The 25,644-nt window shown below is 47.0% G+C and overlaps 2 protein-coding genes across 8 annotated transcripts in view; both read right to left on the bottom strand.

Moving 5' to 3' along the window:
• Window positions 1–19,953, bottom strand: part of GET4 (guided entry of tail-anchored proteins factor 4) — a 31,611-nt gene extending 11,658 nt beyond the window's left edge. The window contains exon 1 of one of the 2 annotated variants that reach the window (XM_066342086.1): window positions 19,701–19,953. In XM_066342086.1, coding sequence (XP_066198183.1) covers window positions 19,701–19,849 — 149 coding nt within the window. In that variant the 5' untranslated portion in view covers window positions 19,850–19,953. Of the gene's footprint in view, window positions 1–19,020; window positions 19,536–19,700 lie in introns of those variants that run through there. The other variant, XM_066342087.1, reaches the window with a different exon arrangement.
• A 1,038-nt stretch (window positions 19,954–20,991) lies between these two features.
• Window positions 20,992–25,644, bottom strand: part of SUN1 (Sad1 and UNC84 domain containing 1) — a 53,990-nt gene continuing 49,337 nt past the window's right edge. For all 6 annotated transcript variants that reach the window (XM_066342078.1, XM_066342081.1, XM_066342083.1 and 3 more), the window contains 2 exons: window positions 23,036–23,128; window positions 20,992–22,707 (listed from right to left, as the gene is read on the bottom strand). In XM_066342078.1, the coding sequence (XP_066198175.1) occupies window positions 22,594–22,707; window positions 23,036–23,128 (207 nt within the window). In that variant the 3' untranslated portion in view covers window positions 20,992–22,593. The remainder of the gene's footprint in view (window positions 22,708–23,035; window positions 23,129–25,644) is intronic.

Consider the following 25,644-nt stretch of genomic DNA (forward strand, 5'->3'; position numbering starts at 1 on the left):
CCAACAGAGGTGCCCTGCCCAAAGCACAGGACACCTGAGAGACCCATACCCTGGTGCACGGGAAGGAGGGCATACTGGAACATGCAGGGGACAGAGCAGGGATGGCAGCAGCTCCATCCCCGGCTCAGTGGTGCTCACACTACCAGAGGGCCTGGTAGCCACAGCACAGTGACACCAGCAGCCACAGGGGCCTGGGAACAGCAGGCTTGCAAGCCCAGCTCCACCCACCTACCATCCCCTCCCCACAGACTCCTACGACCAAAGTGCAGCAACCCACACACAGGGACCCCAGAGACGCAGGTAGCCCAAAGAGAACAGAAACTTGCCTATAGCACCATCTACTGGACAACAGAAGAATGACCTCTAAATTATTAAAATCAAACTGGTACCTAAGAAAAGGCATTTACTACTTGAAATGTGCCCACAGAAGTACAATCCAACAAGCAGTGTGAGCCACTACGGTGACACGGGGACGCAGAAAGAAAATGACAGGTCTTCAGAAACCAAACTCAAAGGTCACAGAAGACAGTGATCTGAATGACAGAACTCACAAGTCATCATGAAGAGACCAACGGGACACAAGAGCACACAGAACGGCAGCTCAGTGAGCCTGGACCAGAGCCTGAAACTACAAGAGAATGAACAGAACCCCCACGGACATAACAGTGAGGAGAATGCTGTGGCGAGCCCTGGACGTGGGGCAGACCACAGGGAAGACTCAGGTGGAAGAGGAGAACTAAGGTTTTTAAAATTTATTTTAGAGAGAAGAGAGAGAGAGAGAGAGAGAGAAAGGCAGTGGGGGAGGAGTGGGAAACATCATCTCATAAAGTGCATGTCATACATGCCTTGACCAGGCCCAGGGTGTGGAACCAGCGACCTTCAGTGTACCAGGTCGACGCTCTATCCACTGCGCCACCACAGGTCAGGCTAAGATGTTTAATTTTATTTTTTAAATTGACTTTTATTTTATTTTTTTTTAATTATTCAGTTTTAGAGAGGAGAGAGAAAAAGGGGGGAGGAGCAGGAAGCATCAACTCCCATATGTGCCTTGACCTGACAAGTGCAGGGTTTCGAACCAGCGACCTCAGCATTCCAGGTCAACACTCTATCCACTGCGCCACCACAGGTCAGGCCAAGGCTAAGATGTTATAAATGCAGGAACTCTGGGAGGACTATCTGACTCCATTAGACAGGGCAACACCAGATAATGTGTATCCCAGGAGGAGAGAGGGAGGAGGGAACAAAGACCCTATTGAAAGAAATACTGAGAACTTCCCAAACCTGCAGAAGAAACTGGACATTCAAGTGGAGGAGGATAACAGAACACTTAATTATCTCAACGCAAAAAGGCCTTCTCCATGACACATCATATTAAAATTGTCAGAAGTTAATGACAAAAAAAGAGTTCTAACAGCAGCCAGGGGACAAACAACAGTATCTGCACAGGAAAACCTTCAGGTTGTCATCGGGTGTCTCAGCAGAAACCCTACAGGCCAGGAGAGAGTGGAATGATACAAACGATTGAAATACGGAAACAACCAACCAAGACGACTATCCAGCAAAATTATCCTTTAGATATGAAGGAGAAATAAAGGTTTTTCAAAGACAAAAGGTGAGAGAATTTGCATCACAAGAAATGTTCAAAGGAGCTCTTCAGGCCCTGCAAGGTTAGCTCAGTGGACAGAGTGTGGACCCAGCATGTGGATGTCCTGGGTTTGATCTCTGGGCAGGGCACAAATGAAAAGTGACCATCTGCTTCTCTCCCCCTTCTCCCCCTCTTCTCCCCCTGCAGCCAGTGGCTCGACTGGTTCGAGCATTATCCCTGGGCACTGAGGATAGCTCAGTTGGTCTGAGCATCTCAGCCTCAGGTGCTAAAAATAGCTTGGTTGATTCAAGCATCAGCCCAAGCCAGGGGTTGCCAGGCGGATCCTTGTCAGGGTGCATGCAGGAGTCTGTCTATCTCCCCTCCTCTCACTTTAAACAAAAACAAATAGAAAGGCTCTCTTCTGCCTGAAGTAAAAAAAAGTACACAAAACTACAGTGTGTCCATAAAGTCATGGTGCACTTTTGACCAGTCACAGGAAAGCAACAAAAGACGATAGAAATGTGAAATCTGCACCAAATAAAAGGAAAACCCTCCCAGTGTCTGTAGGATGATGTGGCACCTACGTCTGTAGGTGACGTAACACCATGTATACAGCGGAGCAGCCCACGGCCATGCCAGTCGAGATGTACAGAGGAAAGTTCAGTGTGTTCTGTGGCTCGCTAAATTCGAATCCATGACCAAGTGCAACGTGAATATCGGTGCGTTTATTACGAAGCACCATTACATAGGAATAACATTACTCGGTGGGATAAGCAGTTGAAGGAAACCAGCAGTTTGGTGGAGAAACCCCGTTCTAGTAGGCCATCAGTCAGTGACGAGTCTGTAGAGGCTATACGGGATAGCTAGCTAAGGAGCCCTAAAAAATCTGTGCGTGAGCCCACATCGAACTGCACTGAATAGGTATGAAACTAGGAGAGTTTTCCTTTTATTTGGTGCAGATTTGACATCTCTATCGTCTTTTGTTGCTTTTCCCAATTTAATTGGATGCATTTTATTTATTTTTCTTGCCTAATTACTGTGGGTACAACTTCTAGTACAAGTTAATAAGAGTGGAGAGAGTAGGCAGCCTTGTCTTGTTCCTGATCTTAGAGGAAGAGCTTTCAGTTTTTCACCATTGAGTGTGATGTTAGCTGTGGGCTTGTTGTATATGGTCTTTATGATGTTGAGGTGTATTTCTTCTGTACCTCCATTTAATGGAGAGTTTTTATCTTAAGTAGATGTTGTGTTTTCTCAGATGCTTTTTGTGTATCTGTTGAAATGATGATGTGGTTTTTATCCTTCATGTGTTAACGTGGTGAATCACAGTTGATTTGTGAATGTTGAACCATTCTTCCATCCCTGGAATGAGTCCCATTTGATTGTGCTGTTTGATCTTTTTAATGTATTGTGTTCAATTTGCTAGCATATTGTTGAGGATTTTTGTATCCATATTCATCAGAGATACAGGCCTGTAATTTTGTGTGTATTTGTTGTCCTGTTATTTTTTGAGGGGTTTTTTTTTGGTATTTTTCCGAAGTTGGAAACGGGGAGGCAGTCAGACAGACTCCCGCATACGCCCGACTGGGATCCACCCAGCATGCCCACCAGGTGGCGATGCTCTGCCCATCTTGGGGCGTCGCTCTGCCGCAATCAGAGCCATCCTCAGCACCTGGGCCAACTTTGTTCCAATGGAGCCTTGGCTGCTGGAGGGGAAGAGAGAGACAGAGGGGAAGGAGGGGGGAGGGGCGGAGAAGCAGATGGGCGCTTCTCCTGTGTGCCCTGGCCAGGAATCAAACCCAGGACTCCTGCACGCCAGGCCGTGATGCTCTACCACTGAGCCAACTGGCCAGGGCCATTTTTTGAGAGTTTTTTTTTTTTAATTTTTTTTAATTTATTCATTTTTAGAGAGGAGAGAGAGAGAGGGAGAGAGAGTGACAGAGAGGGAGAGAGAGGAGAGAGGAGCTGGAAGCATCAACTCCCATATGTGCCTTGACCAGGCAAGCCCAGGGTCTCGAACCAGCGACCTCAGCATTTCCAGGTCAAGGCTTTATCCACTGCGCCACCACAGGTCAGGCCTTGAGAGGTTTTTGATTCCTGTTTCATTTTTCTTACTTAGTGGTTGGTGTATTAAGGTTTTGTTTGCTTATTATTCAGTCTAGGAAGGTTGTATGATTCTAAGGATTTGTCCATTTCTTCTACATTGTCCAATTTGGTGGTATGTGTAACTTTCTATAGCAGTCTGTCCTGATCCTTTGTATTTCATTTCTGATTTTACATATTTGAGTCTTCTCTCTTTTCTCCTTAGTGAGTCTAGCTAAAGATTTGTCAGTTCTGTTTCTTTTAAAAAACCAGCTCTTCATTAATGTTTTCTATTTACTCTCTATTTGTATTATTTCCTTACTTCTACAGACTTTGGACTTATTTGTTCTTCTAGTTCCCTGAGATGTAATCTTAGACCATTTATTTGACATTTCTTCCTTTTTTTTTTTTTTTTTTTTTGAGCAAGGCAGGGAGAGAGAGGAAGAGACATGGACCTGCTCCGGTACATATCCTGACCCGGGAATCAAACCAGCAGCCTTCATGCTCTGGGATGGCACTCCAGCCAAGCTCTCCAGCCAGGGCTTAATTTCTTTTTTATTTTCAGAGAGACAGAAGGGAGGGGGAAGGGAAGCATTCATATGTTGTTTCATTCAGTCATGTGCTCACTGGCTGTTTCCCATGTGTGCCTTGACTGGGGATCAAACCTGCAACCTTGTTGTTTCAGGACAATGCTCTTAACCGACTGAGCTAACCGGCCAGGGCCTTCTTTTTCTCAGGATAGGCCAGTGTGCTATAAACTTGCCTCTTACTACTGCTTTTGCTGCATCCCAAAGGTGTTGCGCTGCACACTCTCGTTTTCGTTTTTGTCTGTGACTTTTATTTTTTAATTTTTTATTTTTTTGATACAGATAGGGACAGGGACAGACAGACAGGAAGGGAGATGAGAAGCATCAATTCTTTGTTGCGGCACCTTAGTTTGTTCATTGATTGCTTTCTCATATGTGTCTTGATCGGGGGGCTACAGCAGACCAAGTGACCCTTTGCTCAAACCACATGAGCCTGTGCTCAAGCTGGTGACCTCAGGGTTTCGAACCTGTATTCTCCGCATCCCAGTCGACACTCTATCCCAGGGGTCCCCAAACTACGGCCCGCGGGCCGCATGCGGCCCCGAGGCCATTCATCCGGCCCCCACTGCACTTCTGGAAGGGCACCTCTTTCATTGGTGGTCAGTGAGAGGAGCATATTGACCATCTCATTAGCCAAAAGCAGACCCATAGTTCCCATTGAAATACTGGTCAGTTTGTTGATTTAAATTTACTTGTTCTTTATTTTAAATATTGTATTTGTTACCGTTTTGGTTTTTTACTTTAAAATAAGATATGTGCAGTGTGCATAGGGATTTTTTTATACTTTTTTTTATAGTCCGGCCCTCCAATGGTCTGAGGGACAGTGAACTGGCCCCCTGTGTAAAAAGTTTGGGGACCCCTGCTCTATCCACTGCACCACTGTCTAGTCAAGCTTCTTTTATTTTTTAATTGACCCAATAGTTGTGTCATACTGTGTGATTTTTTTCCCCAGCTTCTTTCTTGTAGTTGATTGCTAATTTCATCCTGCTGTGGTTGGAAAAGGTGTTTGATATAATTTCAGTTTCCTTAAATTTATTGAGATGTGTTTTGTGTACCAGCATGTGGTCTATCTTTGAGCATGTTCCATGTACATTTGAGGAGACTATTCTGTTGCTTTGGGTTGGAGAGTTCTGGAAATACCTATTAAGTCTGTTTGATCTAATGCAGGGGTAGTCAATCTTTTTATACCTACTGGCCACTTTTGTATCTCTGTTAGTAAAATTTTCTAACTAGCCACCAGTTCCACATTACTGGTGATTTATAAAGTAGGGAAGTAACTGTACTTTGTAAAATTTATAAAGCAGAGTTACAGCAAGTTAAAGCATACACTAATAATTACTTACCAAGTACTTTATGTCGGATTTTCACTAAGTTTGGCAGAATAAATCTTTATAAAACAACTTATTATAGCAGAACAGGCAGAGTCCCATGACTGAACGTGGGCACACAGCCCTGCCCGGGCCATGGAGCCAAGGTTTGCAGCCATCCTGCGAGCGGGCTCTTCCTGCAGGGGTGGGGCAAAAGCCCAGAATCAGGCAGAGACTGCAGATGAGCAAAGGTGCTCAACCCTGCCCTCCAGGGGCGGAGCTAAGGCCGAGGCCAGCGAGCCTTGTACACCTGAGCACATGATCACAGCCGCTCCTATAAAGGAGAGGCAGAAACCACAGCAACAGCCCCAGTGGGCTGGCACCGGCAACGCCCTAGGCAGCAGCAGCAGAGGGGGTGGTGGGCCTGCAGACAGACCACACCTAGGGAACAGAGAGGCCACACCCAGTGGACCCAAGTGGTCAAAACCTTCTTTTACACAGACAAAATGAGAAGGCAGAGAAATGCAACACAAATGAATCAAGAGAAATCCCCAGAAAAAGACCTGAATGAGTCAGATATAACCAAATTACTAGATGCAGAGTTTAAAATAACAATTGTTAGGATGCTCAAAGATCTTAGAACAATAAATGGTCGTTACGAACACCTAAGTAAAGAGATAGCAAATATAAAAAAAGACATTGAAATAATAAAAAAGAATCAGTCAGAAATGACAAATACAATACCAGAAATGAAGAACATAATGGAAGGAATTAAAAGGATGGATGAAGCTGAGAATCGAATCAGCGAGTTAGAGGACAAGATAAATAAAGGCACAGAAGCAGAGTAGAAAAAAGAAAAGAGACTCAAAAAGTCTGAGGAAACTCTAAGAGAGCTCTGTGACAACATGAAGAGAAATAACATCTGCATCATAGGGGTTCCTGAAGAAGAAGAGAAAGAGCAAGGGATAGAGACTTTGTTCAAATGTATCATAACTAAATTAAGGCAGGAAAATGTCTCACAAGTTCAAGAAGCACAGAGAACTCCATTAAAGAGAAACCCAAAGAAATCTACACCAAGACACATCATAATTAAAATACCAAAGCTAAGTGATAAAGAGAAAATATTAAAAGCTGCTAGAGAAAAAAAAGACTATCACCTACAAAGGAGCCCCCATAAGGATGACTTCTGACTTCTCAACAGAAACGCTTAAGGCCAGAAGGGAATAGCAAGAAATATTCAAAGTAACGCAGAACAAGAGCCTGCAACCAAGACTACTTTATCCAGCAAGGCTATCATTTAAAATTGAAGGAGAAATAAAAAGCTTTCCAGACCAAAAAAAAAAAAAAAAACAAAACCCTCAAGGAATTCACTACAACCAAACCAATGCTGCAAGAAATGCTAAGGGGCCTGTTATAAACAGATCAAAGGGGAAAAAGAATATAGCAAAAGAGGAATACAGCTTTAAAGAATAAAATGGCAATAAACAACTACATATCAATAATAACCATGGATTAAATGATCCAATCAAAAGACATAGGGTAGCTGCGTGGATAAGAAAACAGGACCCGTACATATGCTGTGTACAAGAGACACACCTTAGAACAAAAGGAAAAAAACATTTCACACAAATGGAAATGAAAAAAAAGCTGGGGTAGCAATACTTATATCAGACAAATTGGACTTTAAAACAAAGGCCACTACATAATAATAAAGGGAGTAATCCAACAGGAAGATATAACTATTCAATATTATAAATATCTATGCACCTAATATAGGAGCACCTAAATATATAAAGCAGACCTTGATGGATTTAAAGGGCGAGATCAACAGCAATACTATAATAGTAGGGGATTTCAATACCCCACTAACATCACTAGATAGATCCTCAAGAAAGAAAATTAACAAAGAAACAGCAGACTTAAAGGACACACTAGATCAACTCAATTTAACAGATATCTTCAGAACCTTTCACCCTAAAGCAGCAGAATATATAAGGTCTACTGGAAAGTTCTGTCCGTTTCTATCACAACAAGTTTCAACACATAAGCACCTTTATTTGACACATGTGTGCCTCTCTATTTTTATCACTTAACGTATACATACTGACGTAGCAAATTAACTAAAACAAAGTTGATTCATGTTAGTCTTTTGTGTGAAGCGATAGTGTACCCGTGGCTACTGATAAAGTTCATTTACGCTACTGTAATTTTTACGAATCTCAACAAGGAAGAAATGCTACACAAGCATGTCTGTCGCATCCACCATATTCCTGGACTTAGCACCCTCCGACTATCACTTGTTTTTGTCCTTACAAATTTTTTTGAAGGGCAAAACATTCAAAAATGAAGAAGATATCAAACAAGCACTGGTTCAATTTTTCACATCAAAAGATAAAACATTTTTCAAAAATGGGATATACAAATTGCCCTCACACTAGCAAGAAATCATTAATAATAATGACAATTATATTATTTAATAGTTTATTGACAGTAAGAAAAAATTGTATTTTGTTTTATTCCAAAAACGGATAGAACTTTCCGGTAGACCTTATACATTCTTTTCAAGTGCCCACAGTACATTCTCTAGGTTAGACCACATGTTAGGGCACAAAAGCGATCTCAACAAATTTAATAAGATTGAAATCATATCAAGCACTTTCTCTGATCACAATGGCATGAAACTAGAAATCAACCACAACAGAAAAACTAAAAAATACTTAAACACCTGGAAACAAAATAGCAAGTTATTAAATAATGAATGGGTTAACAATGAGATCAAAGAAATTTAAAAATTTCTAGAAACGAATGATAATGAGCATACATCAACTCAAAATTTATGGGACACAGCAAAAGCAGTACTGAGAGGGAAGTGCATAGCATTACATAGGCATACCTTAAGAAGCTAGAAAAAGCTCAGATAAACAACTTGACCCTGCATCTAAAATAACTAGAAAAAGAACAGCAAGTAAAGCCCAGAGGTAGTAGAAGGAAGGAAATAATAAAGATCAGAGCGGAAATAAATGACATAGAGGCTAAAGAAACAATACAGAAGATCAATGAAACCAGGAGCTGGTTCTTTGAAAAGGTAAACAAGATCGATGAACCTTTAACTAGACTCACCAAAAAAAAAAGAGAGGACTCAAATAAATAAAATTAGAAATGAGAGTGGAGAAATAACAACTGACACAACAGAAATACAAAATATTGTAAGAAAATACTATGAGGAATTGTATGCCAAAAAACTAGACAACCTGGATGAAGTGGATGAATTCCTTGAAACATATAATCTTCCAAAAATTAATCTGGAAGAATCAGAAAACCTAAACAGACCGATTTCAACAAACAGTTATCAAAAAACTCCCAACAAAGAAAAGTCCTGGGCCTGATGGCTTCATAAGTGAATTCTACCGAATATTCAAACAAGAACTCCTGTCCTTCTCAAGCTATTTCAAAAAATTCAAGAGGAAGGAAGACTTCCAAGCTCCTTTTATGAGGCAAGCATAATTCTGATTCCAAAACCAGGCAAAGACAACACAAAGAAAGAAAATTATAGGCCAATATCCCTGATAAATTTAGATGCTAAAATCCTCAACAAAATTTTAGCAAACCGAATATATATATGAAAAAAATCACACATCATGATCAAGTGGGATTTATTCTTGGGAGGCAAGGCTGGTACAATATTTGCAAATCAGTCGATGTGATTCATCACATAAACAAAAGGAAGGACCAAAACCACATGATAATTTCAATAGATGCAGAAAAAGCATTTGATAAAATCCAGCACCCATTCATGATCAAAACTCTCAGCAAAGTGGGAATACAGGGAACATACCTCAACATGATAAAGGCCATCTATGACAAACCCACAGCCAACATCATACTCAATGGACAAAAATTAAAAGCAGTCCCCTTAAGATCAGGAACAAGGCCGGGGTGCCCCCTTTCACCACTCTTATTCAACATAGTTCTGGAAGTCCTAGCCACAGCAATCAGACAAGAAAAAGAAATAAAAGGTATCCAAATTGGAAAAGAAGAAGTAAAACTATCATTATTTGCAGAGGACATGATATTGTATATAGAAAACCCTAAAGTCTCAGTCAAAAAACTACTGGACCTGATAAATGAATTCAGCAAGGTGGCAGGATATAAAATTAATACTCAGAAATCAGAGGCATTTTTATACACCAACAATGAACTGTCAGAAAGAGAAATTAAGGAAACAATCCCCTTCACCATTGCAACCAAAAAAATAAAGTACCTAGGAATAAATTTAACCAGGGAGATTAAAGACTTGTACTCAGAAAATTATAAAACATAAAATAGACCCTGGCCAGTTGGCTCAGTGGTAGAGCGTCGGCTTGGCGTGCGGGGGACCCGGGTTTGATTCCCGGCCAGGGCACATAGGAGAAGTGCCCATTTGCTTCTCCACCCCCCCCCCTCTGTGTCTCTCTCTTCCCGTCCCGCAGCCAAGGCCCCATTGGAGCAAAGATGGCCCGGGCGCTGGGGATGGCTCCTTGGCCTCTGCCCCAGGCGCTAGAGTGGCTCTGGTCGCAACAGAGCGACGCCCCGGAGGGGCAGAGCATCGCCCCCTGGTGGGCAGAGCGTCGCCCCTGGTGGGCATGCCGGGTGGATCCTGGTCGGGCGCATGCGGGAGTCTGTCTGACTATCTCTCCCCGTTTCCAGCTTCAGGGAAAAAAACAACAAAAAAACCCATAAAATAAATCAGGGAACTGACCAGGTGGTGGCACAGTGGATAGAGCGTCGGACTGAGATGCTGAGGACCCAGGTTTGAGACCCCGAGGTCACCAGCTTGAGTGCAAGCTCATCTGGTTTGAGCAAAAAAGCTCACCAGCTTGGACCCAAGGCCACTGGCTCGAGCAAGGGATTACTCAGTCTGCTGAAGGCCCGCGGTCAAGGCACATATGAGAAAGTAATCAATGAACAACTAAGGTGTCGCAATGAAAAACTGATGATTGATGCTTCTCATATCTTTCTCCGTTCCTGTCTGTCCCTCTCTCTGACTCTCTGTCCCTGTAAAAATAAAAAAAATATAAAGTTTAAAAGAAATCAAGGAAGATACAAACAAGTGGAAGCATATACCATGCTCATGGTTAGGAAGGATAAACATTATTAAAATGTCTATATTACCCAAAGCAATTTATAAATTCAGTGTAGCACCAATTAAAATACCAATGACATACTTCAAAGATAGAACACATATTCCAAAAATTTATACGGAACCAAAAGAGAACACAAATTGCCTCAGCAATTTTGAAAAGAAAGAATAAAGTGGGAGGTATCACACTTCCAAATATCAAGTTATACTACAAGGCCACTGTACTCAAAACAGCCTGGTACTGGCATGAGAACAGGCATATAGATCAATGGAACAGAACAGAGAACCCAGAAATAAACCCACATCTTTATGGACAACTGATATTTAACAAAGGAGGTAAGAGCATACAATGGAGTAAAGACAGCCTCTTCAACAAATGGTGTTGGGAAAATTGGACAGCTACCTGCAAAAAAAATGAAACTAGACCACCAACTTACACCATTCACAAAAATAAACTCAAAATGGATATAAGACTTAAATGTAAGCCGTAAAACCATAAGCATCTTAGAAGAAAACATAGGCAGTAAGCTCTCTGACATCTCTCGCAGCAATATATTTGCTGATTTATCTCCACAGGCAAGTGAAATAAAAGACAGGATAAACAAATAGGAGTATATCAAACTAAAAAGCTTTTGCACAGCCAAAGACAATAAGAACAGAATAAAAAGACAAACTACACAATGGGAGAATATATTTGACATAGCGTCTGATAAGGGGTTAATAACCAAAATTTATAAAGAACTTGTAAAACTCAATACCAAGAAGACAAACAATCCAATCAGAAAATGGGCGAAAGAAATGAATATACACTTCTCCAGAGAGGACATACAGATGGCCAATAGGAATATGAAAAAATGCTCAACATCACTAATCATTAGAGAAATACAAATTAAAACCACAATGAGATATCACCTCACACCAGTCAGAATGGCGCTCATCAATAAAACAACACAGAATAAGTGCTGGTGAGGATGTGGAGAAAAGGGAACCCTCCTGCACTGCTGGTGGGAATGCAGACTGGTGCAGCCACTGTGGAAAACAGTATGGAGATTCTTCAAAAAATTAAAAATCAAACTGCCTTTTGACCCAGCTATCCCACTTTTAGGAATATACCCCAAGAACACCATAGCACTGTTTCAAAAGAAGAAATGCACCCCCATGTTTATGGCAGCATTGTTCACAATAGCAAAGATCTGGAAACAGCCCAAGTGTCCGTCAGTGGACAAGTGGATTAAAAAGCTTTGGTACCAGCTTGGACCCAAGGTTGCTGGCTCGAGCAAGGGGTTACTTGGTCTGCTGTAGCCCCACAATCAAGGCACATATGAGAAAGCAATCAATGAACAACTAAGTTGATGCAACGAAAAACTGATGATTGATGCTCTTCATCTCTCTCCTGTCTGTCTGTCCCTGCCTATCCCTCTCTCTAACTCTGTCTCTAAAATAAATAAATAAATAAAAGAATGAAATGGCTAAGAAATAATTTAACAAAGGAGATGAAAGACTTATACAATGAAAATTACTAATGAAAGAAATTGAAGATGACACCAAGAAATGGGAAGATATTCTGTGCTCATGGATTGGAAAAATTAACATAATTAAAATGTCTAAATTCCTTAAAGTAATCTATAGATTCAATGTAATCCCTATCAAAATCTCTATGATATTTTTCACAGAAATAGAAAAATATCCTAAAAATTGTATGGAAGCACAAAAGACCCCAAATAGCCAAAGCAATACTGAGAAAAAAGAACAAAGCCAGAGGCATCACACGCCTAATTTCCAACTATACTACAAAGCTACAACAATCAAAACAGTGTGGTACTGGTAGGAAAAAACACACAGAGAACATTAGGACAGAATCAACAGCCCTGAAATAAGCCTGCACAGATAAGGGCAACTAAGTGACAAGAAAACAAAGAATATACAATGGAGAAAAGACAGTCTCTTCAATAAATGGTGCTGGGGAAAACTGGACAGCCTCATGCAAAAGAATGGAACTAGTCTGTTAGCTGACACTATCCACAAAAATTAACTCAAAATGGATTAAAGGCCTGAAGGTGAAATGTGAAACAATAAAACACACAGAAGAAAATGCAGGCGCTAAGCTCCTTGACATCATCAGTCTTAGTGTCATTTTTGTGGACGGCAAAGGAAACAAAAGCAAACGAGTGGGATGTCAATCGAAAAAGCTTTAGCACAGCAAACGAACCAAACAAGAAAACGAAAAGGCAACCAACTGAATGCGAGAGAATATTCTTAAAATTATATAGCCTATATAAGGGGTTACTACCCAAAAAACATAAAGAACTCATACAACAACTACAGCAACGTACAATGTAAAAATGGGCACAAGTTCTGAATTTTTTTCAAGAATGATGTCAAGATGGCCAACAAACACATGAAAACATGTTCAACATTGCGATGAGTAAACTGCAAATCAAAACCACCATGAGCCCTGGACGGATGACTCATTTGATTAGACTAGTGGTTCTCAAAGTGTGTGCCAGGGTGCACTGGTGAGCCCTAGATTTCCAGGTGTGCCCTATGGTATTCCAAAGAAATATGTGCCTGTTGGGGACCAAAAAACCAAAAGGGTTTTTGGAGTTTAGATTTTGGGGGGACAGAGGTGCGGGGAATAGGCTGTAAGCTGACAGTCTGCCCAACCTCCACCTCACTTGCCTGATTAGATTGCAAAAGGCTGTTCAGCTGTGGTGCTGGATTGTTTACAGTACCCCCCATGTTCCCCAGAAAGACTGGAGGCAAGTTTCTTCTATCCTTTGTTTCAGTGATCCCCAACCGTTTTTGGGCCACGGACCAGTTTAATGTCAGAAAATATTTTCATGGACTGGCCTTTAGGGTGGGATGAATAAGTGTATCACATGACCGAGACAAGCGTCAAGAGTGAGTCTTAGACGGATATAACAGGGAATCTGGTCATTTTTTAAAAATAAAACATTGTTCAGACTTAACTATAAATAAAACGGAAATAATGTAAGTTATTTATTCTTTCTCTGCGGACCAGTACCAAATGGCCCACGGACCGGAACCGGTTTGCGGCCCGGGGTTTGGGGACCACTGCTTTGGTGTAAAGTTAAGATGATATGTATGGTGAAGGTTTTCTGCACTCAACACAATTAAGAGTAAAAGAGAGGAATTCTTCAATGTATTGATTAGGAAATGAGAGTCTGCCTTTCAAATATATGCCCAAACATTGAAGAAATCGCTAGGACACATCAGGCTCATGTTTCTCATAAACACAAGAATGAAAAAACTTAACACATTTGCACCGGAACCTGCAGAATTTACTAAATCCTACTAAGAATGTAACTATATATATAAAAAGACAACTCTGTTTTCTTTATTAATTTAACCCTTTTACAAATTCTAAAAAGCATAACAAAAAATATAAAAATGTTTTTTAATGTCAGAATTTAATTTTGTTGTATTTATTTTGTTTAATTACCATAAAAGCACGCTTGGACTTTATATTTTTTCTTTAATGTTTGACCTAACTATTATAACATTTCCCAGAAATTTGTATATAGTGCGCCTATAATTATTTGTAGGATTTTTTTTTTTTTTTTGATTTTTCTGAAGCTGGAAACGGGGAGAGACAGTCAGACAGACTCCCGCATGCGCCCGACCGGGATCCACCCAGCATGCCCACCAGGGGCGAAGCTCTGCCGCTACCAGAGCCACTCTAGCGCCTGGGGCAGAGGCCAAGGAGCCATCCCCAGCGCCCGGGCCATCTTTTGCTCCAATGGAGCCTTGGCTGCGGGAGGGGAAGAGAGAGACAGAGAGGAAGGAGGGGGGGTGTGGAGAAGCAAATGGGTGCTTCTCCTATGTGCCCTGGCCGGGAATCGAACCTGGGTCCCCCGCACGCCAGGCCGACGCTCTACCGCTGAGCCAACCGGCCAGGGCCATTTGTAGGATTTTTAAAAAATTTATTTATTTTTTGTATTTTTCTGAAGTTGGAAACGAGAGGCAGTCAGACAGACTACCGCATGCGCCCAACCGGGATCCACCTGGCACGCCCACCAGGGGGCGATGCTCTGCCCATCGGGGCGTCGCTCTGTTGCAACCAGAGCCATTCTAGTGCCTGAGGCAGAGGCCAAGGAGCCATCCTCAGTGCCCGGGCCAACTTTGCTCCAATGGAGCCTTGGCTGCGGGAGGGGAAGAAAGAGACAGAGAGGAAAGAGAGGAGGAGGGGTGGAGAAGCAGATGGGCGCTTCTCCTGTGTGCCCTGGCCGGGAATCGAACCCAGGACTCCTGCATACCAGGCCGACGCTCTATCACTGAGCCAAACGGCCAGGGTATTTGTAGGATTTTAAATGCGCCCCAACTTTAAAAAGTTTGAGAACTACAGGGTTAGAGCATCATCCCGATATGCTAAAGCTGTGAGTTCAATCCCTGAGAGGAACAGATCAATGTTTCTGTCTGTCTCTCCCTTTCTCTAAACTCAGTCACTAAATTAAAAAAAAACAAAAAAAAAACCCCCACCATGAGATACCACCTCACACCTGTCAGAATGGCTATCATCAAGACTAGATGCCTGATAGGTGGTGGCACAGTGGATAAAGCGTCAACCCAGGATGTTAAGGACACAGGTTCAAAACCCTGAGGTCACCAGCTTGAGCACAGGATCATCAACATGATTTCAAGGTCATTGGATTGAGCCCAGAGGTCAGTGGCTTGAAGCCCAAGGTCACTGGCTTGAGCTTCCTAGTCAAGGCATCAATGAGTTGGAGCTTCTCATCTCTCTCCCTTCCTGTCTCTCTAAAACAAAAATAAAAAAAGGGCCCTGGCCGGCTGGCTCAGTGGTAGAGCGTCGGCCTGGCGTGCAGAGGTCCCGGGTTCAATTCTCGACCAGGGCACACAGGAGAAGCGCCCATCTGCTTCTCCACCCCTCCCCCTCTCCTTCCTCTCTCTCTCTCTCTTCCCCTCCCGCAGCCAAGGCTCCATTGGAGCAAAGATGGCCCAGGCGCTGGGGATGGCTCCTTGGCCTCTGCCCCAGGCGCTAGAGTGGCTCTGGTCGCAACAGAGCGACGCCCCGGAGGGGCAGAGCATCGCCCCCTGGTGGGCAGAGCTTCGCCCCTGGTGGGCGTGCCAGGAGGATCCCGGTCGGGCGCATGCGGGAGTCTGTCTGACTGTCTCTCCCCGTTTCCAGCTTCAGAAAAATACCAAAAAAAAAAAAAAAAAGATAAGAAATAAGTATTGGCCAGGACATGAAGAAAGGAGCCAGGCGCACTGTTGGTGGGAATGGAAATTGGTGCAGACTGGTGCAGCCACGACAGATAAGAGTATGGAGTGTCTTAAAAAAAATAAAAAATAGCCCTGGCCGGTTGGCTCAGCGGTAGAGCGTCGGCCTAGCGTGAGGAGGACCCGGGTTCGATTCCCGGCCAGGGCACACAGGAGAAGCGCCCATTTGCTTCTCCACCCCTCTGCGCGCTTTCCTCTCTTGTCTCTCTCTTCCCCTCCCGCAGCCAAGGCTCCATTGGAGCAAAGATGGCCCGGGCGCTGGGGATGGCTCTGTGGCCTCTGCCTCAGGCGCTAGAGTGGCTCTGGTCGCAACATGGCGACGCCCAGGAGGGGCAGAGCATCGCCCCCTGGTGGGCAGAGCTTCGCCCCTGGTGGGCGTGCCAGGTGGATCCCGGTCGGGCACATGCGGGAGTCTGTCTGACTGTCTCTCCCTGTTTCCAGCTTCAGAAAAATGAAAGAAAAAAAAAAAAAAAAAATAGGCCCTGGCTGGGTTGCTGGTGGACAGTGTGTCGTCCAGCAGGCTGAGATCACAGGTTCAATGCCTGGTCAGGGTGCATACGAGAAGCAATCAATGAGTAGATGCTTCTCTATCTCTCCCTTCTCCCTTCCACCCTTTCTTCTTTCTCAAATAAATGGGAAAAAAATGTACAGTTTTTAAGATTTCTTATTCATTGATTTTTAGAGAGAAAAGAGAGAAAGAAAGAGAAGGAAGAAGCAGAAAGCATCAACTCATAGTAGTTGCTTCCCTTACGTACTTTGACTGGGCAAGCCCAGGGTTTTGAACAGGTGACCTCAGTGTTCCAGGTCACCACCACAGGTCAGGCAAATTTAAAAAAATTTAAAATAGAACTACCACATGACCCAGCAATCCCTCTTCTGGGTTTTTAGCCGAAGAATATGCAAACACTAACTCAAAAAGATACATGCACCCCCGTGTTCTCTGCAGCCAAGTTTACACCATGTTTACAATAGCCAAGACGGGACTCAGAAGCAGCCAAGTGTCTACCAGCAGATGATGGATAAAGCTGTGGTGCTCGGATACAATGGAGTATTAGCAATAAAAATGAACGAAATCTTACCAGAGGGTCCTTATGCTAAGTGACATAGAGAATGATAAATACCCTATGATTTCACTCATTGGTAAAGTCTAAAACGAAGTGAAAAAACAAACTCATAGGTACAGAGTACTAAACGGTGACTGCCCAGGGTGTGAACGGGTGAAGGGTCACCTGTGCTAATTTAGGAAGCAGGCTAGACTGGGTAAAGAGCTCACTATAGAGTTCACAGATGTGAATTATAATGGTGTACACCTCAAGTTCACACAATGTTTTAACCATTACCTCAATAAATTTAATTTTTTAAAAACTGTGTCAAATGAAGAGTCACATCAAAAGACTCAGCTTAAACGATACCTCTGAAAGCTAGGGTCACCCCAAGTCACCCCAGAACACGGTCTGAACCGAAGAGGCATGGCTGCCCCGCCCCTACCATTCCCTTAGGAAAAGTTCCCATGCCCAGGGTTGCAGAGCATGTATTTTAAGGTTGTCTTCCTAAAATTTTCTTTGATTTATGAGGCAAAAACAGGAGCCACAACCAACCAACCACACCAACCTCAGAAGGCCGGGGAGGCCCTTCGGGGTGATGGTGCAGCAAAGGGCCACTCCGCAGGGCAGTCAAGGAAGCCACGGTGGTGTGTGTGTTGTGTGTGATTTAACTAATCACCCAACAGGCCTGGAAAACCAACTCCATCCACAAAGGTCTGACCACCCACTGCCTCCAGCACCAAGGGTGCCACCCAGCCACACACCAACGGGATGTGCAGCCTCTGGTGGAACCTGCCGGACCAGCGACCACGCCCAATCCCGTGGACAAGCCCCCCGCCCCCCAACGATACCAATCTGCCGACTGCCGGATTCCTTCCCTCAAGCTGCTGCGGAATATAAGTGAATTAAAATAGCACAGTGTGGTGAACAGAACCAGTGGGTGAACGGGCAAACTATGGTCCATCCACACACACAATGGGCTACCACTTAGCAATACACTCGTAAATGAGTTGATTATTAAGGCAGATAAGGAAACTTTCAGAGGTGATGAGTATTTTCAGTACATTCATGGGTGTGTATTAGTGAAAACTCGTAAGTTGTACATTTTATGTGCATACTTAAGTATAAGCACATGTATATATTTTTTTGTAGAAAGAAAGTAAAAATTAGTACAAGTTGGTGAAGCTGACTTCTCCAAGAGCTACACACTGTAGAGAGCCCCAAACCAGGGCTGTACCCTCAAGGGACAAGGACAGCTCCCGCCCTTTTCAGTGGGGCCTCCTGGGTGGCAATCACAGGCACCAGGTCCCAGGTTGCAGACTGCTTACTTCTCACGACCCCTGAAGGGGTGTAGGCGCATCTTAAACGACCAGACAGGGCTCAGAGGTTAACAAGATGTCCTGGGTCACAGGTCACAGAGCAGAGGTTGGAATGCAAACCCAGGTCATGGCTGGGCTGGCGAAGAGCCTGTATGTTCACCACCATCCCCCAAATCGGTCAGAAACACACCCTGGGCGAAGGGCTCGCCACTGTGAAGCAGATGACGTTCTTCACACAGCAATCAGTGCAGAACTGCCTCAAAACAAGGAACACGTGTTTGTTGCAGGAAGACGAATTTTGCTGATTAACCACTGGGACAAACGACCATATACAAATCCCCAAGGACAGCGAGCACGGCACGACCTTGAGTGCTCCCAAAGCTCCCCTCGCAGCCTTTCGATGCCAGGCGGGCGGCTGGGAGAGTGTCCTGCCGGCTCGCATCTCGCATCTCGGACCGTCCTGGGAGGAAAATCCACTCCTCCTGCCGCCACGCAGCCCGGCACCGCTGGGGGCACCTGAGTCGATCACTAAAACCAAAGCAGAAAGTACCCCCAAAGTGCCCAAGACACTGACTCCACTGGCCCTTGAAAGAAAAACGCAAAACCTCAGCCTGAACAGAGTGGGAGCCAGACCGACTGCCCCTACGTGCCGCACACGGTGGCTGTCCTCCAGCGCGGACAGAGGGGGCTCCCCGAGAACCGAGCACGTCCTCGGCGGTTACCTGTCTGGCTCCCCGCGTTCTTATCAACGGCCCCATTGTTTCCGCCCGGACCCGCCAGGATCACAGGATGTGTCCCTCCAGGAGCGCCGCACGCACGTGGAAACGGCCTACGGGTCACCGCGGTCACTGTGACGGCAGAAAGGCCGGGACCGCCAGCCGCGCAGAGCTCTCGGAGCCGCTCGCAGAGGCGCGTGCCCCGACTCCTCGCAGCCCGGAGCCCTTCCCACGTGCGGCCGGTGCCCACCCCGCAGGCCGCGCCGGGTCAGTGTCCGCCCCGCCCCGCACGTGGCCAGAGGCCAGCGGCCACCGGCCAGCGCACGCGCAGCGCAGGTGAACAGCAGCACCGGGGGGTAAAAATAGCTGCCTCACGCACGATCCCGCGCGGGCGAGCACCGGCGACACCACGGAGAGGAGCGAGCGGGTCCCCAGTGGGAGGAACACCGCGTGGGAGCTCGCACCCCACGGTGCTCGGGGTGGGCGCAGCCGAGCGGCCACCGCGGACCGGGCAAACGAGCCCGGGTGGCGCGGCGGGGGTGGCCGGCTCCGGGGTCCACGGGTGCCGACCGCCCGGCGACAGGCAGCAGCGCGGGCCAATGGGCGGCGGGCGGGCGGGCGGGGCAGGCCAATGGGGGGCGGCGGCGGCGGCGGCGGCGGCGGGCGGGGCGGGGCCCGGCGCCTACCTGAAGAAGAGGGTCCGGTACATCTGGTGCGCCTCGTAGTAGTCGCCCTTCTCGACGCTGGCGCGCAGCTTGCCCTCCACGCGCTGGACGCCGCCGCGGTTCCGGGCGCCGTTCCGGCCGCCCTCCTGCTCGGCCATCGCCGCCGCCATCGGGCCGGCGCTCCGCGCAAGGCTGACGCTGTCGCAGGCGCGGTCGGCAGCGCCTCTCGGCTTCCGTCCCGGCGGCCGCTCGACGTCCTCTACGGTGGCCGCGAGGAGCCGCAAAGCCGGGGGCGGGCACGCCGCCGCGAGGCCACGTGACCGAGGGCGGCCCGCGGGGTGGCACGTGACCGCGGCGAACGCTGCGTCCGGGGATTCCACGTGACGGCGGCGGCGCGCTGCCGCCACAAAGGCGGCCGTACGTGGGGCGGGGCGCCGGACGGCGGTGGCTTCGGCCGGAGCGTGGTTCCCAAGCTGGCCGCAGCGGTTTCAGCGATCGTTGACACAAAGATTTAAAAATAAAGTCTTTTCACCATTTCCGCGGCGTGTGAACAAGTCTTCAGGCCACGACTGGGGCACCGGTCGGGCCGTCGCCCCTTTACGGGCACCGGCGGCGGTTGGCGTGTGTGGGGCCCACGGGTCCGACCATGCCCGCGGAGGTCGCGCTCACTGGCCGGGGGGCGCCGGCATCTTCCCGGGAATTGGAAGAAAGCGAAGTCCTGGGGGTGCGTCGGCTGCGCACGTGGGGCCGGGAGGCACCCCTGTCGCCGGAGTAAGAACAAGGTGCGGCCGGAGGGGGACCGTTGCAAACCGCTCGCAGGCCCACGGCCGCCTGTCCCTCCAGGGCCGCGCGAGACGGAGCCCGCGCCGCCGCCTGCCCCGCGCGGTCCCGGCGAGCGCGGCGTGGCGCGTGCGCACGGGGGGCGGCCGAGTGCGCTCCCAGGTGTCGGTGGTCGAGATGGCTCAGCTCCCGCGTCCCCGCACCTGCGCCCGCCCTGGACCTCCCCGAGGAGCACAGCCCGGCGGCTCCTGGCAGCGCCCGTCTGCAGTACGGGAGACCCGGGAGGGAAGCGCTGCTTTGAGGACATCCGTGTCCGCTCCTGATTTTCTCTTGTCACGCAGCCCTCTCTGCAGCGCAGCCCGTCGTCCAAGTGGACGTCCCTACATGAGAGGGTCCCGGAGGGTAGGGTCATGGGACCAGGGACGCCTGGGCGAGCGCTGAGGACCGGTCCCCGTTCCATCCCCGCACTCGCTCATGAAAACCTGTCTGGTCGTCCCTCCCCCACAGCCACATGGGCAGAGACAGAGCAAGCTGACGAAAGAAATAGGCTGTTTATTATTCATTTGAAATATCACATGCACTTTTAAAAATTAAAACTCTTTATTTAAACATTTCAATAGCATCTTATCAGTTTGGTGGCAGCAAGAGGAGCACTACCAGAGACATATTTGGAAAAGCAGTTACAAAAATACACTGCACAAAGTCCTATCTTGCATCTTTAAAAATAAATATTCAAAATATTTCCACCCCAACTCCCAAATTTAGTTTTATATAGGAAATTTTGATTTATATATTTATCCTGTAATATATGAAACATCTGTGTACATTTTATCCAACTTAACTGCATAGGCATTAGTTCCAATTCTAAGAGTGAAAAAAAGCTGTGTAGTTTGTGTGTATTTGAGGACTGCTGTGCAATATACAGAAAACCAGTCAGCACCGTTATCTTTTTCTGAAAATATGTTTATGGAACACCAAAAAACTGTTTTAACCCAATAAAACTTAAATAATTTTAAAGTAAAACATCTGTAACACCTTAAGAGCTGTGTGGATATCCCATTTATAAAGTCTGCTCAGTTAAATAGTCTCAACATTAAATATTAATTACACCCAGAATGAGTCTCACGGGAATCGAGGAACGGCTGACAGTCTTAAGAAGAGGCAAACCCAACCCGGAGCCAGTGGAAAGTGCTGCTGAGAAAAGTCACAAGATGTACGAGTTCCCGACTTTGCTGCACTGGACAGGCTCCTCTGATACCATCAGGGGAATGAACACGTAACCCTCTGAATGATTTGGAGTATGTTAGTGTTTGCTTTTCAGCGAAATCCAAAAGAAAACCTGAAAACACCCACACTGTGAAGTGAAACTCCAGGTGACCCCACAGACGAGCCCAGGGGAGCCCTGAGAACTGCATTTCTGCATGTTTGCAGCCAGACGGTCCCCTCGCACTCAGACCCACTCCAGCCCACAGGAAGTGGGACGCCCCAAGCTCCTGAACAGGTATCACCAAACCGAGGTCTGACTGTGGAAATCTTTCTCACAGAGCAAACAAAGCAGGAAAACACATTTTCATCATCTCCCACCTGGGACGTAAAGTAGTCACTGGTGCTGAATAAAGGACAAGTCCCACCCTACAGGAAAGGAATTCAAAACCGAAATTTGGTGACACTGATATTCCCTGAAAGAAATGTGTACTGGATTGAAAAGATAAACTACATATCCGCCCCAAAGTCGTTTAAAAGGGCCAGTAAATATAGCTCAGTGCAGAAGCGTTAAGAACAGGTCAGACCTTTTACCTTCATTTGATTTTCCTGATTTCAAGAAAATATGAATATAAACAACTTTCTGTTTAAAAACAAACCCCTAAAACAAAGTAAGTGTCTTTGTGAACCATACATTCAAATGAATTTCTGAGATCATCTGTTGCTAGCGGATCTCTGTAAACCCAAGCACTCAACACGCAGTTTCCTGGGGACCGCAGCATCTGTCGCTCCAATTCCCATGTCCTGCCGCTGGCAGTCACATTTACTGAGCAGGTGACATCATCTGGTTCCCTACGCTCTCCTTCATGAAGGTCCAGTGTCTCAGGCTGTCCCAGTATATACAAAATGTACAACAGCAGTGAGAGTATCTCTAGTTGACAGGTTGTCCGTGAACTCGGAACCGATAGAGGCATGTATATTCAGGATGGCCCCAGTTAGAAAAAATCCGAAGTTCCACTATTTGGAAAGCTCTTTCAGGCTTTTTCTAAAATCGAAGGGGAGAAAAAAAACAGTCACACTTACTTCACAAGAACACTCCCAAGCCCAATCATTTTCCCAACGATGATATTTGAGAGGAAGTATCCAAGTTGGAAATGAAGTTTTTCAAATATGCACTAAGTCATCTAGCACGGGACACAGCTCAGGTGAAACCAAGAACTCATTTATGAGGACACAAAGGCTCACTCAGGAAAAAAGCTAGGAGCTCAGACTCGCTTCTCCCCGAGGGTGACCCTCACGCACTTCCGGCAGGTTTGTGAATGTCAGCAGCCCCTGCTGATGGGGCTGGGGGACCAGTCAGTGCAGGTGCTCACCGGGACAGGGAACATCTGGAGCGACTCCCCCTCTTGGTCGAACACAAACTGTCCCAGCAGCTGCCCTTCTTCTTGATACTCATTTTCTAGTCCCTGAAACCAAAAGCAGATGGTCACTGAATCATGGACGACACTGACTGAACTGCTTCCCATCAGCGTGAGCTGGGGACTCTGTCTCCATGACAGTGGTGATAGGGCTTCTCTAGAAGGCTGTCAGGTGTCATTCAGGGTTTTCCACACTCACACTGGCCCATGAGGGAGGAGTTCCTCCCACTACTGAGATAAGGGAAACTGGCTGATGAGCACAGAAGTGACTGTCCCACTGCATGGCCCAGAGCTGTCTGCAATGCTCCAGAGGAGCTGAGATAGGACAAAAGCTAGGCCTCTTGCCCCAAACAGCCAAGCTGTAAATGCAAAGGAAACATTCTTGAAGTTAAAAGTGCTACTCCGGTAAACACATGAGTGATAAGAGGGAAACAGCCTTATTGCAAACGCAGAGACAGTTTTAGGGGTCTGGACAGAAGATTAAACAGCCACAACATTCCCTGAGGCCAAAGCCTAATCCAGAGCAAGGCCCTAACTCAATTCTGTGAAGGCCGAGGGAGTGAGGAGGCTGCAGGAGAAGTGTCTGCAGCTGGCAGAAGGTGGCTCAGGAGGCTTAAGGAGAGACGCCGTCTCCCTAACACACGTGCCGGTGAAGCTGCAGCAGATCGTCCAGAAGGCCTAGCTGAGAGGACCCAGGAAGGCGGCTCCACTACACAGCAGGTTTTCATCGTACACAAAGCAGCCTTATGATGCGCTCTCGGACTCGAGCGGCTCGAGAAGCCAGTCCCTGGCTTCAAAGCCTCCGGGACGGCTACTCTTGCTGGGGTTCATGCAGTTATGACTGTGAGGCGAGGCCAGTGGTCATTTACCACCCAGCAATCCTAGACCCTTAGGAATGGTGCTCTCTGCTCCACACATGGACAACAGGCTGGACAGCACACCTGTGGACAACATGGGTTACTCAATAGTCTAACCCCACTGTTGAGGCCTACTAGGTAGGAAAAAGGATTCTCTTCAAACCAGTACTGCTAATTGACAATGCTCTCAGTGACCCAAGAGCGGTGACAGAGATGGACATGATGTGAGGTTGCTTTCATGATGGCCAACACAACAGCCATTCCTGCAGCCCGGGTCAAGGAGTCATTTCAACTTCAAGTCCAATTTTTTTTTTTTTACAGGGACAGAGAGAGTAAGAGAGAGGGATAGACAGGGACAGACAGACAGGAACGGAGAGATGAGAAGCATCAATCATTAGTTTTTCGTTGCGCATTGCGACACCTTAGTTGTTCATTGCTTTCTCATATGTGCCTTGACCGTGGGGCTACAGCAGACCAAGTGACCTCATGCTCGAGCCAGTGATGTTGGGTCCAAGCTAGTGAGCTTTTTGCTCAAACCAGATAAGCCCGCGCTCGAGCTGGCGACCTCGGGGTCTCGAACCTGGGTCCTCGGCATCCCAGTCCGACGTTCTATCCACTGCGCCACCGCCTGGTCAGGCTCAAGTCTGATTATTTAAGAATAGATTTCACCCTGGCCGGTTGGCTCAGTGGTAGAGCGTCGGCATGGCGTGCAGAAGTCCCAGGTTCAATTCCCGGCCAGGGCACACAGGAGAGGTGCCCATCTGCTTCTCCACCCCTCCCCCTCTCCTTCCTCTCTGTCTCTCTTCCCCTCCCGCAGCCGAGGCTCCATTGGAGCAAAGATGGCCCGGGCACTGAGGATGGCTCCTTGGCCTCTGCCCCAGGCACTAGAGAGGCTCTGGTCGCAAGAGCGATGCCCCAGAGGGGCAGAGCATCGCCCCCTGGTGGGCAGAGCATCGCCCCCTGGTGGGCGTGCCGGGTGGATCCCGGTCGGGCGCATGCGGGAGTCTGTCTGACTGTCTCTCCCCGTTTCCAGCTTCAGAAAAATACAAAAAAAAAAAAAAAATTCATAAAGCTATAGCTGCCACAGGCAGTGGTCCCTCTGGTGGAGCTGGGCAAAGTGAACTGAGAACCCCCGAAAGGAGTCGCCACTTTTGATGCTATTGAGAATGTTCGTGCTTCATGGGAAGAGGTCCACATTCCACAGGACTGGAGTTTGGAATTTATTTCAACCTTTATAGACGGCTTTGGGGGCTCAAGGCCTCAGTACAGGAAGTAAGGGCAGTGTAGTGGGAACAGCGAGAACCAGAATGAGAAGTGGGGCCTGGCGGCGGGCCTGAGCCGCTGTCCTCTCACGACGGACTCGTGGGTGAGGAGGGGCTTCTGGTGAATGAGCACGGGACAGCTTCCGGACAAGGAGGCACCCTGGGGAAGGGGCTGCCACAACTGCTGAATGAGCAGCAGAGGGTCTGGAATGTCACAGAAACGAGTGATGAAGCAGGGGCAGGGTTTCCAACGTGGAGAGAAGATGTGTGGTGGGGAGGATGCTGCAGAGAAGCCCCGCGTGAAAGGAAGAGTAACCAGTGCAGCAAACCTCACTCCTGTCTGAGTGTGAGAAACTGCCCCAATCACCCCAACCACCCCAATCATTGTCACTGAGGCAAAGACCTTGCACCAGCACAAAGGTTAGGGCTTGTTGAGGGCTCAGAT

This window comes from Saccopteryx leptura, chromosome 6 (assembly GCF_036850995.1).
Source record: "Saccopteryx leptura isolate mSacLep1 chromosome 6, mSacLep1_pri_phased_curated, whole genome shotgun sequence".
Taxonomy (NCBI): Eukaryota; Metazoa; Chordata; class Mammalia; order Chiroptera; family Emballonuridae; genus Saccopteryx; species Saccopteryx leptura.